At 39.8% G+C, this 12,297-nt stretch overlaps 1 protein-coding gene across 1 annotated transcript; it reads left to right on the top strand.

The window, feature by feature from the left end:
* The first annotated feature begins 4,101 nt into the window (after nucleotides 1-4,101).
* On the top strand, nucleotides 4,102-11,592 carry LOC118936483 (zinc finger protein 23-like). Its single transcript, XM_036942275.1, has 4 exons — nucleotides 4,102-5,244; nucleotides 5,694-5,788; nucleotides 5,941-6,118; nucleotides 10,682-11,592. Exons 1-4 carry the CDS (start codon nucleotides 4,941-4,943, stop codon nucleotides 11,278-11,280), a joined length of 1,176 nt encoding a protein of 391 aa, XP_036798170.1. The 5' UTR covers nucleotides 4,102-4,940; the 3' UTR covers nucleotides 11,281-11,592.
* The last annotated feature ends 705 nt before the right edge of the window (nucleotides 11,593-12,297 follow it).

Raw genomic sequence — 12,297 nt, 5'->3', positions numbered from 1 at the left:
CAGAATTATGTTGAAAACACTAAGAGTAATATACACAAGATTGGTCTAAAGAGCTCCAATGTTTCGGTTTTAGGTTTGCTAGCAAAGCACAGCGTGGTTAAATCAGAAGCCTTTTGTCGCGGTTGAAGAAGCCTCCTGTCCCGTCCACTAGATTATACGTCACGCAAGAAGCATCACCTAAAAAATTCATATCGCCATCTGCTGACTGGAGTGGGTAACGCAGACTGGAAAATATGAATTACAACGTTCAGTCTGGCAAGCAATGTCATAAGAAGTCATTTAAAAATAACCAGATGTTATGTTCTTACTTCTTACAGCCAATACTTCCCTCCAGGATTGGCCTGCCTATTAGGCAGGATTAGGTATGTAATATAGACTCTTTTTTTTCTACTGTGTTATTGACTTGTTAATTGTTTACTCCATGTGTAACTCTGTGTTGTCTGTTCACACTGCTATGCTTTATCTTGGCCAGGTCGCAGTTGTAAATGAGAACTTGTTCTCAACTAGCCTACCTGGTTAAATAAAGGTGAAAAAAATAAATTTAAAAAAGGTGACAGATAGAATAGTGTGGCATACTCTGAGCTAAATTGACCAAGGCTCATCGCGAACAACACATAACACTTCCTATGGTGGCATATGGGCTATTTAGGCGAGTGTTGGTGTCTCCCATCTCCACAGAGGAACTCTATATCTCTGTCAGAGTGACCATCAGGTTCTTGGTAACCTCCCAGACCAAGGCCCTTCTCCCCTGATTGCGCAGTTTGGCCAGGCGGCCAGCTCTAGGAAGAGCCTTGGTGGTTCCAAACTTTTCCTTTTAAGAACGATGGTAGCCACTGTGTTCTTTGGGAACTTCAATGCGGCATATTTTTTGTTGTTGTCTCCCTTCCCCATATCTGTGCCGGCGCTCTACGGACAATTCCTTCCACTTCATGGCTTGGTTTTTGCTCTGACTTGCGCTGTAAACTGTGGGACCTTATATAGACAGGTGTGTGCATTTCCAAATCATGTCCAATCAACTGAATTTACCACAGGTGGACTCCAATCAAGTTGTAGAAACATCTCAAGGATGATCAATGGAAACAAGATGCACCTGAGCTCAATTTCGATTCTCATAGCAAAGGGTCTGAATACTTATGTAATAAGTTATTTCTGTTTAAAAATACATTTACATTTGTAATACTTTCTAAAGGCACTGTATGTATAAACATATATTTTCCTTTGTTTTCCACTAACCCTATCACCCCTTCCCTGATTGGAGGAAACTAATGCACAACAACTTTCAGGCTTCTATGTCCAGCTTATACATACTATGTACATTTTACAGACAATGTGTTATACAATAGTTATATTTAGTTTGTTTTTAATCCTATCCTTCAGTTACCCTAAACCTCTCCCATCTATCTCTGAAGACCAGCCAGTCCTATCCTTCAGTTACCCTAAACCTCTCCCATCTATCTCTGAAGACCAGCCAGTCCTATCCTTCAGTTACCCTAAACCTCTCCCATCTATCTCTGAAGACCAGCCAGTCCTATCCTTCAGTTACCCTAAATCTCTCCCATCGATCTCTGAAGACCATCCAGTCCCATCCTTCAGTTACCCTAAACCTCTCCCATCTATCTCTGAAGACCATCCAGTCCTATCCTTCAGTTACCCTAAACCTCTCCCATCTATCTCTGAAGACCACCCAGTCCTATCCTTCAGTTACCCTAAACTTCTCCCATCTATCTCTGAAGACCATCCAGTCCTATCCTTCAGTTACCCTAAACCTCTCCCATCTATCTCTGAAGACCATCCAGTCTTATCCTTCAGTTACCCTAAACCTCTCCCATCTATCTCTGAAGACCATCCAGTCCTATCCTTCAGTTACCCTAAACCTCTCCCATCTATCTCTGAAGACAAGCCAGTCCTATCCTTCAGTTACCCTAAACCTCTCCCATCGATCTCTGAAGACCATCCAGTCCTATCCTTCAGTTACCCTAAACCTCTCCCATCTATCTCTGAAGACCATCCAGTCCTATCCTTCAGTTACCCTAAACTTCTCCCATCTATCTCTGAAGACCATCCAGTCCTATCCTTCAGTTACCCTAAACCTCTCCCATCTATCTCTGAAGACCATCCAGTCCTATCCTTCAGTTGCCCTAAACCTCTCCCATCTATCTCTGAAGACCATCCAGTCCTATCCTTCAGTTACCCTAAACCTCTCCCATCTATCTCTGAAGACTATCCAGTCCTATCCTTCAGTTACCCTAAACCTCTCCCATCTATCTCTGAAGACCATCCAGTCCTATCCTTCAGTTACCCTAAACCTCTCCCATCTATATCTGAAGACCATCCAGTCCTATCCTTCAGTTACCCTAAACCTCTCCCATCTATCTCTGAAGACCATCCAGTCCTATCCTTCAGTTACCCTAAACCTCTCCCATCTATCTCTGAATACCATCCAGTCCTATCCTTCAGTTACCCTAAACCTCTCCCATCTATCTCTGAAGACCATCCAGTCCTATCCTTCAGTTACCCTAAACCTCTCCCATCTATCTCTGAAGACCACCCCATTTGATTTCTATTTGCCATATATTTTTAACTGTGCTGTTTCACAAAAGTTCTTGACCTTTATATTCTCATAGTTGCTGCAGATAGTAAATTAAAAATAAACATGTTTGCTAAAAGTATTATTATATTATTGATCAATTGACTATGATTTTTCAAATCCCCCAGTAGTGCTGTCTGCAGAGTTAGCTCCAGGTAAATGTTGCCATTCCTTCACCTGCGACCAAAAACAAGCTACATATGGACAGTACCAAAACAAATTATCTAAAATGATCAAATTATTCTGTCTCTTTGTAGCTAAATCTGCAGAGGTTCATAATTTTCTTTAACTAATTTTGGTCTTTAATTATTTTTATTTTTTTTCACCAAGGTATTATTTAACAAGGTAGGCAAGTTGAGAACAAGTTCTCATTTACAATTGCGACCTGTCCAAGATAAAGCAAAGCAGTTCCACACATACAACAACACAGAGTTACACATGGAGTAAAACAAACATACAGTCAATAATACAGTAGAAGAATAAGTCTATATACAATGTGAGCAAATGAGGTGAGGTAAGGGAGGTAAAGGCAAAAAAGGCCATTGTGGCGAAGTAAATACAATATAGCAAGTAAACCATTGGAATGGTAGATTTGCAGTGGAATAATGTGCAAAGTAGAAATATAAATAATGGGGGTTTAATTATTATTATTTTTTTTATCAATTAGTAACCAGAATGTTCTGTCTTTTCTGGTGGATTAAACTGAAATTGCAACCAACTTCCTATGGCTTGTATTGTAGTACAGCCCGACAGGATGCTTTCATTGTGCATCTGTAAAACTGTGTGAGGGTTTTAGGTGACAAGCCTGATGTTGAAGAGGCTCTGTTGCACCTTCTTCACCACAGTGTGTTCTTGGGGTCCTTTCATTGTGCATCTGTAAAACTGTGTGAGGGTTTTAGGTGCCTCCTGATGTTGAAGAGGCTCTGTTGCACCTTCTTCACCACAGTGTGTTCTTGGGGTCCTTTAATGCTGCAGAAGTGTTTTGGTACCCTTCCCAAGATTTGTGCCTCAACATAATCCTGTCTCGAAGTTCTACGGACAATTCCTTCGACCTCATGGCTTGGTTTTTGCTCTGACAGTCTCATAGCAAGGGGTCTGAATAATTACTGTTATGTAAATAAGGTATTTCAGTTTTTTATCTTTTAATAAATTAGCTACATTTTCTAAAAACCTGTTTTTGCTTTCTCAGAATGGGGCATTGTGTAGATTGCTGATAGAGAACCAGTTTTGAATATGTAATTTTTTTAAATCCATTTTAAAATAAGGCTGTAACTTAACAAAATGTGGAGAAAGTCAAGGGGTCTGAATACTTTACAAATGCACTGTACAAACATCACATTGAATATTCACCTCACTTTTGAAAAGCTCCATGAGGAAGAAAGGCTTCCTAGATTATCTTTTAGATGTTCTGTCTTCAGGATGTTCTAGGTTGATGGCTGTTGGAGAGGGGAGGGGCAGTTGAGTGAGCTGGGGCCTTTTATTGCCCTGCCTCTGGGAGCTTGACAGCTTGTGACATGATGAGAGAGTGGAAGAGGGTCTACCTGTAAGATATTCAGGTTGGTGAATTTAACAATGACTTGCAGGCAGTTGGTTTAGAATAACTGATGACCAAAAATGAATACAGATTATACCACCACCCAAAAGGGCACTTCAGAGACTGGAAGGGCAAAGGGGCCTGTGCTCTACAAAGGTAGAGCCCTGTCTGTCCACGTCCTATCTGTCCTTAAACAAAGTGGGCACTGCTTCATGTGGCAACAGCAACCCTCACCTAAATAGCCCATATGTCACTGGGTGAGTTTTCATTATTTTTGGGCAGCATTATATGAGGTGTTATTATCTGTTGTTAGCGATGAGCTTTGGTCAATTTAGCTTGGAATATGCTACCATTGTCAATCTGTCACCTAATCCTACCTAATGAGCAGGCCAAACCTGGAGGAAAGTATTGGCTGTAAGAAGGAAGAGAAGACATAACATCTGTTTCTTTTTAAATGACTTCTTATGACATTGCTTGCCAGAATAAACATTAATTAATATTTTTCCAAACTGCGCTACCCACTCCAGATGGCGATATGAGTTTTTGAGGTGATGCTTCTTGTGTGACGTATAATCTAGTGGACGGAACTGGAGGCTTCTTCAACAGCGACAAAAGGCTTTCTGATTCAACCAACGTGGTGGTTTGCTAGCGAACATTAAACCGAAACATTGAAGCGTTTAAGAAAAATCTTGTGTATATTATTGTTAGTGTTCTAAGCACAATTCTATTTACATATCTACTCGTTCATTGAAACGTAGATTGCTTGTTAAATTAGCTAATGTGGTAAATTGATACTGCACTAGGCTAATCGCCCGAAACATGAGCTCACTAATCTCGACGGAGAAAGAAGCTTTCAGGATGAAAAGGGAGGAAGAGGAGGCTATCACATTGAAAGAAGAAGAGGATGATATTACGGTGAAAGAGGAATATGGAAAAGAGGTTGTCAGAGTGGAAGAGGAGGAGGTAGAAGCTTTCAGAATCAAAAAGGAGGAAGATGCCGTAATATTGAAAGAAGAGGAAGAAACTTTTGGAGTAAAAGAGGAAGAGGCTATCTCAATTAAAGAGGAGGAGGAAGACATTTTGGGAGTGAAAAGGGACGAGGCTGAAGATTCGATTAAGACCAGTGAGTACTGACTTTAAAACGGGCACCAAATATGCATTTCTTGAACTAATGTGGGGTTTGAAAGAGGCATTCTACTGAAGTTCTACACTTTAATATGTTGTTCAGTACTCAATACATTGTTAAAGGTGCTATCCGTCATTGGTACATATATTTAGACTTTTATATTAGATTTATTGAAATATCCACGTAGTCCACGTTAAAGTGCACTTCATAAAACAGGCTTTTCAGAATTCAACATTGGTGCATGATTTCTACTTAAATTATCAAAGGGACGCAAAAGGCACCCATTTCGTGGAACGACCCTTTTACATTTGCAACACAAACAATATTTTAGGAAATCACGATGAAAGTGGCCATTATAGGCACTTTTTTTAATACATATTCATGCCTCTGTGATTGCAGTAGATGGTCATAAGTTCATCATCTGTTTGATGTTCTCGTTCATAAAGGAGAGAGACATGACTTTCGTGGATCCTCTGGGGAGCCTCAACAACATCCTGATGCTGACGAAGTAGAGAGTTGTTCCAGATCAGAACACCAGATGGTACAGCTTGGTCTGGTCTAGCATACAGCTTGGTCTGGTCTAGCATACAGCTTGCTCTATCTGAGTCTGGGTTTCTGTAAGGCACTTTATGACAACAGTGACATCAGCATCCATAATGATATGTGTCTGTGTCCCCTCTTTATGGTTACCAGGACAACGCTAGCCCTTCCTCTCTCCCGGAGTCCCCGTGTCGTGCCTCTCCCGGTATTGGCTTACTGTTGGGTAGGAAGAGGTTGTCTGTGCTGCTGGTGGACTGCAGGAAAACAACGGGGCTGAGTGGAACTGTGAGAGGAGGAGAAGAGAAGAAAGGATCAGATTTGACTCATCAAAGTAAGTAGTTTAGTATGAACAAATACAACAGATCTGCCCACTGGTACCTGTTAGTGATTCCTATGTTGTTGATGTAAATAATATTTGTTGGTCCGTGGTGTGTAATGATGAGCAACCAGACACTGCCCTTGACACGTTTGAAACTGCTTATCCCAGTTACTAATAAGCAGCACCCATTAAGAAAATGACTGTAAAAACTGTTAAATCCACGTGGATTGATGAGTAATTAAAAAATGGTATGATGAAGAGGGAGGCAAAAGAGATGGCATATAGGTCTGGCTGAATAACTGATTGGCAAACCTATTGCAAATTGAGACATCATGTGACTAAACTGAATAAAAATAAGAAAGTACACTATGAAACAAAGATAAATGACATGAAGAATGATAGTAAAAAGTAAAATGTCTGTAAAAAGATGTGGAGCATCTTCAATGAAATTTTGGGCAAAAAATCTACAATGACAAGTCACTGGTGTCTGACAACACAGATGGAAAATTGAGGATAATTGCGGCCGATATTGACAACGACATGCCAACGACATGCCAACGACATTTGAGTGAAGCCAGTGTGTCTGTATGCGTATGACTCAACACTGTACACGTCAGCTACCACGGAAACTGAAATGACAGCAACACTTACAAAGAGCTGCAGTGAGTTTCAGAATGGGTGTCAAGGAATAAGTTAGTCCTAAATATTTCAGATTACCTTAAATTACATGGCCTACTATGCATTATGGAGTCTTAAAGGAGGCCTGTAGCATCTAATGATGAAACATTATGGAGTCTTAAAGGAGGCCTGTAGCATCTAATGATGAAACATTATGGAGTCTTAAAGGAGGACTGTAGCACCTAATGATGAAACATTATGGAGTCTTAAAGGAGGACTGTAGCATCTAATGATGAAACATTATGGAGTCTTAAAGGAGGACTGTAGCATCTAATGATGAAACATTATGGAGTCTTAAAGGAGGACTGTACCATCTAATGATGAAACATTATGGAGTCTTAAAGGAGGACTGTAGCATCTAATGATGAAACATTATGGAGTCTTAAAGGAGGACTGTAGCATCTAATGATGAAACATTAGGGAGTCTTAAAGGAGGACTGTAGCATCTAATGATGAAACATTATGGAGTCTTAAAGGAGGACTGTAGCATCTAATGATGAAACATTATGGAGTCTTAAAGGAGGACTGTAGCATCTAATGATGAAACATTATGGAGTCTTAAAGGAGGACTGTAGCATCTAATGATGAAACATTATGGAGTCTTAAAGGAGGACTGTAGCATCTAATGATGAAACATTATGGAGTCTTAAAGGAGGACTGTAGCATCTAATGATGAAACATTATGGAGTCTTAAAGGAGGACTGTAGCATCTAATGATGAAACATTATGGAGTCTTAAAGGAGGACTGTAGCATCTAATGATGAAACATTATGGAGTCTTAAAGGAGGACTGTAGCATCTAATGATGAAACATTATGGAGTCTTAAAGGAGGACTGTAGCATCTAATGATGAAACATTATGGAGTCTTAAAGGAGGACTGTAGCATCTAATGATGAAACATTATGGAGTCTTAAAGGAGGACTGTAGCATCTAATGATGAAACATTATGGAGTCTTAAAGGAGGACTGTAGCATCTAATGATGAAACATTATGGAGTCTTAAAGGAGGACTGTAGCATCTAATGATGAGACATTATGGAGTCTTAAAGGAGGACTGTAGCATCTAATGATGAAACATTATGGAGTCTTAAAGGAGGACTGTAGCATCTAATGATGAAACATTATGGAGTCTTAAAGGAGGACTGTAGCATCTAATGATGAAACATTATGGAGTCTTAAAGGAGGACTGTAGCATCTAATGATGAAACATTATGGAGTCTTAAAGGAGGACTGTAGCATCTAATGATGAAACATTATGGAGTCTTAATGGAGGACTGTAGCATCTAATGATGAAACATTATGGAGTCTTAAAGGAGGACTGTAACATCTAATGATGAAACATTATGGAGTCTTAAAGGAGGACTGTAGCATCTAATGATGAAACATTATGGAGTCTTAAAGGAGGACTGTAGCATCTAATGATGAAACATTATGGAGTCTTAAAGGAGGACTGTAGCATCTAATGATGAAACATTATGGAGTCTGAAAGGAGGACTGTACCATCTAATGATGAAACATTATGGAGTCTTAAAGGAGGACTGTAGCATCTAATGATGAAACATTATGGAGTCTTAAAGGAGGACTGTACCATCTAATGAGGAAACATTATGGAGTCTTAAATGAGGACTGCACCATCTGATGATGAAACATTATGGAGTCTTAAAGGAGGACTATACCATCTAATGATGAAACATTATGGAGTCTTAACATTCTGCTGAAAGGGCAGAGCGCGAAATACAAATATATTTTTTAGAGATATGTAACTTTCATACATTCACAAGTGCAATACAAATTAAAGCTTAACTTGTTGTTAATCTCCCCATCGTGTCTGATGAGGAGAAATGTTAACTAACAGGAATGTAAACAAATTTGTGCACAATATTTTTGAGAAATAAGCTTCTTTGCTTATGGAAAAATTCTGGGGTCTTTTATTTCATGAAACATGGGACCAACACTTCACATGTTGTTTTATATTTTTTAGCAACATCTACCCCAAAATTATTTTTACTTTACACAAAATATCAAGGACATTCGTGATAGTCAAAATGTACAAAATCTTTGCACAAAATATCATGACACTTGTGATGTTCACAAATGTTGTACATTTTGACTGTCTAAATAAAATAAATTGACGCAGCGTTGTCGTGGATACTGAGAGAGACTTTGTAATTTCTTCAAACAATCATTTTTATTTAATATTGATTAATTATTGCAATAATTAAGCTGTTGACCCCACACTCTTCAGTATGTTGCTGAGAGCTTAACTTTGAATGAAAAACAGAGCTCTTATAAATGCTTAGTCAGGGCTGGTTCCACCCCTCCCATGCTGATCGGGGGGCATCACAAGCCATCCTGGGTTCATCCTGTGGTCATCTGCACCTGGTGTTGTTTTAACCCCCAAACCCGGCTGTAGGTTTTTATCAGTAAGTAATGAATCAATTGTCAGCTGAAGCTCCAGAGGCCCAACTCAGTCCCATAGACACAGATGAGAGAGTACCCATCAAAGATGGCTAAACAGTATTAATACAATCTTGTAATTTCTCTGTGTCCACCCTATCGACAACGGGGAAATGTTACTGATGTGCTTTGTCTCTCTCCAATGTAAAAAATATATATAAAAATGGACATTCCTGCAGTCAGCATGCCAATTTCACGCTCCCTCTGAGTCATCTGTGTCATTGTTGTGACAACACTGCACATTTTAGAGTGGCCTTTTATTTTCCCTGGTACAAGGTGCACCTGTGTTATAATCAAGCTGTTCAATCAGCTTCTTGATATGCCACACCTGTCAGGTGGATGGATTATCTTGGCAGAAAATATGTGTTAACTAACAGGGATGTAAAACATTCTGCAATCTTTTTTTTCAGCAGGTGTTGAACCCTTTCAACAATGGGGAGATTTTACTGACTCATTCCATCAAGTTCCACATGACACGAGAGGCTTCATTCCACGTTCTACTGACTGTTGACATCTAGTGTACTTTTTGGGTTTTGGACTTCCACTTAAAATCACTTATTTTATGTTTAAGGAAGTGTGTACAGTCGTGGCCAAAAGTTTTGAGAATGACACAAATGTTAATTTGCACCAAATCTGCTGCCTCAGTTTGTATGATGGCAATTTGCATATACTCCAGAATGTTATGAAGAGTGATCAGATGAATTACAAAGTCCCTCTTTGCCATGCAAATGAACTGATTCCCCCCCAAAAACTGGAAGCTTCAAAAGGAGGGTGGTGCTTGGAATCATTGTTCTTCATATGTCACCCATATGTCATTGATTATGCAAGAATGGGCTGCCATCAGTCAGGATGGCCCAGAAATTAATTGACAGCATGCCAGGGCAGATTGCAGAGGTCTTGAAAAAGAAGGGTTAACACTGCAAATATTGACACCTCATCAACTTCATGTCATTGTAAATAAAAGCCTTTGACACTTATGAAATGCTTGTAATTATACTTCATCATTCCATAGTAACATCCGACTAAAATATCTAAAGACACTGAAGCAGCAAACTTTGTTTAAAGTAATATCTTCCATTCTCAAAACTTTTGGCCATGACTGTAGGTCGCATTCTGTATCATACAGCTATGAAAGTTATATATTTAGAACTACCTGCTCGATTGGAATCCAGTGACGTCTGTGTCTTGAGTGTCCGAGAACTGTTTAGTTTTTTGTGTTCTGACTTGTAAAACAGAATGAATGAATAAATAAGTAGTGTAAACATTAACAGTAATTACCAGGAAACTCTACAACATTTGTTTTAAAATCACACTGAGATTGTTAAAACGGGCCTTAGGTTATTGAGGGATCTGATTTGGATTTACCCTCGTAGCACGGCCGTTTTATCATGTGGAGGTTTCATTCTGGTCTCTCTTTAAAAAAAAACACTGTCTTTGGCAGGAGAAAGACCAGACTCAGAGGAACCAGAGCCAGGGACGTCCAAACCAGCAAGAAGACACCAGTGCTCTTACTGTGGAAAGTGTTTTAACAAGTTAGGGGTCCTGAAACAACATGAGACAATACACACAGGGGAGAAGCCTTACCACTGCTCCAAGTGTGGAAAGTGCTTCAACCGGTCAGGACACCTGAAAGCTCATGAGCTAGTACACACAGGGGAGAAGCCATACCACTGCTCCCAGTGTGGCAAGTGTTTCAACCAGTCAGGGGATCTGAAAAAACACGAAAGAATACACACAGGGGAGAAGCCGTACCGCTGCTCCCAGTGTGGAAAGTGTTTCAGCTGTCCAGGGAATCTAAAAAACCACAAAAGAATACACACAGGGGAGAAGCCTTACCACTGCTCCCAGTGTGGAAAGTGTTTCGGCTGGCCAGGGAATCTAAAAAAACACGAAAAAATACACACAGGGGAGAAGTCTTACCACTGCTCCCAGTGTGGCAAGTGTTTCTACAAGTCAGGGAACCTGAAACAACATGAGAGAATACACGCAGGAGAGAAGCCACTGCTTACCACAATTCTCCCAGTGTGGAAGGAGTTTTAACCAGAAAAAACAGCCTGAACCAACATGAGAAAATACACAAAGGGGAGATGCATTACCATTCCTCCCAGGGTGCAAAGCTTTTGCCCATTTAGGAAGCCTGAAAAAACATGACACAGAGGAGAAGGCTTTACAGAAGATTAGACTTTGAGAAAACATATTACTCATAACAATCACTTAAACGTCATTAGAGAATCCACACAGGAGAGAGAAATGACTTCTCTTAGCGCGTAATTCCACTACCCAAGACCTATAAGCTTGCTGCCAGCTCTTAGCAAACTGTTGGAAAAAATTGTGTTTTACCAAATACAATGCTATATTTCTGTAAACAAATGAACAACATACTTTCAGCATGCTTATAGAGAAGGGCACTCAACATGTACTGCACTGACACAAATGACTGATGATTGGTTGAGAGAAATTGATAACAAGAAGATTGTGGGAGCTCTATTGTTAGATTTCAGTGCAGCCTTTGATATTATTGACCATAACCTGTTGTTTAAGAATGTGATGGGGAGAGGTCTATCTGTAATAAAGAGATGCTCTTCTTTTTTGACACCACACTCCAAAAAGCAAGTTCTGCAGGCTCTAGTTTTGTCTAATCTTGATTATTATCCAGTCGTGTGGTCCAGTGCTGCAAGGAAAGACCTAGTTAAGCTGCAACTGGCCCAGAACAGAGCGGCATGTTTTGCTCTTAATTGTAATCAGAGGGCTGATATAATTACTATGATGCCAGTCTCTCTTGGCTAAGAGTTGAGAGACTGACTGTATCACTTATTATTTTTATAAGAAACATGAATGTGTTGAATATCCCAAATAGTTTGCATAGTCTGTAAGGGAATTCTGCCCTATGTGCACGGAAGAGACCACAGGAAAACTTATTTGATCAGAGGTTAGTTTGTTTAATAAGGATTGCAACCCGGAGTTTACACTTACAGCAATTTGCAAGCAAGACACTCAGTTCAAAGGATGCTGTTTTCCCTTTTTATCCCCTACTGAGGATCACCCCGCCCAGGCTGA

The sequence above is a fragment of the Oncorhynchus mykiss genome, chromosome 13, assembly GCF_013265735.2.
Source record: "Oncorhynchus mykiss isolate Arlee chromosome 13, USDA_OmykA_1.1, whole genome shotgun sequence".
Classification (NCBI taxonomy): domain Eukaryota; kingdom Metazoa; phylum Chordata; class Actinopteri; order Salmoniformes; family Salmonidae; genus Oncorhynchus; species Oncorhynchus mykiss.
The sequence above is the reverse complement of the archived record's forward strand: the minus strand, read 5'-3'. Positions and strand labels throughout refer to the sequence as shown.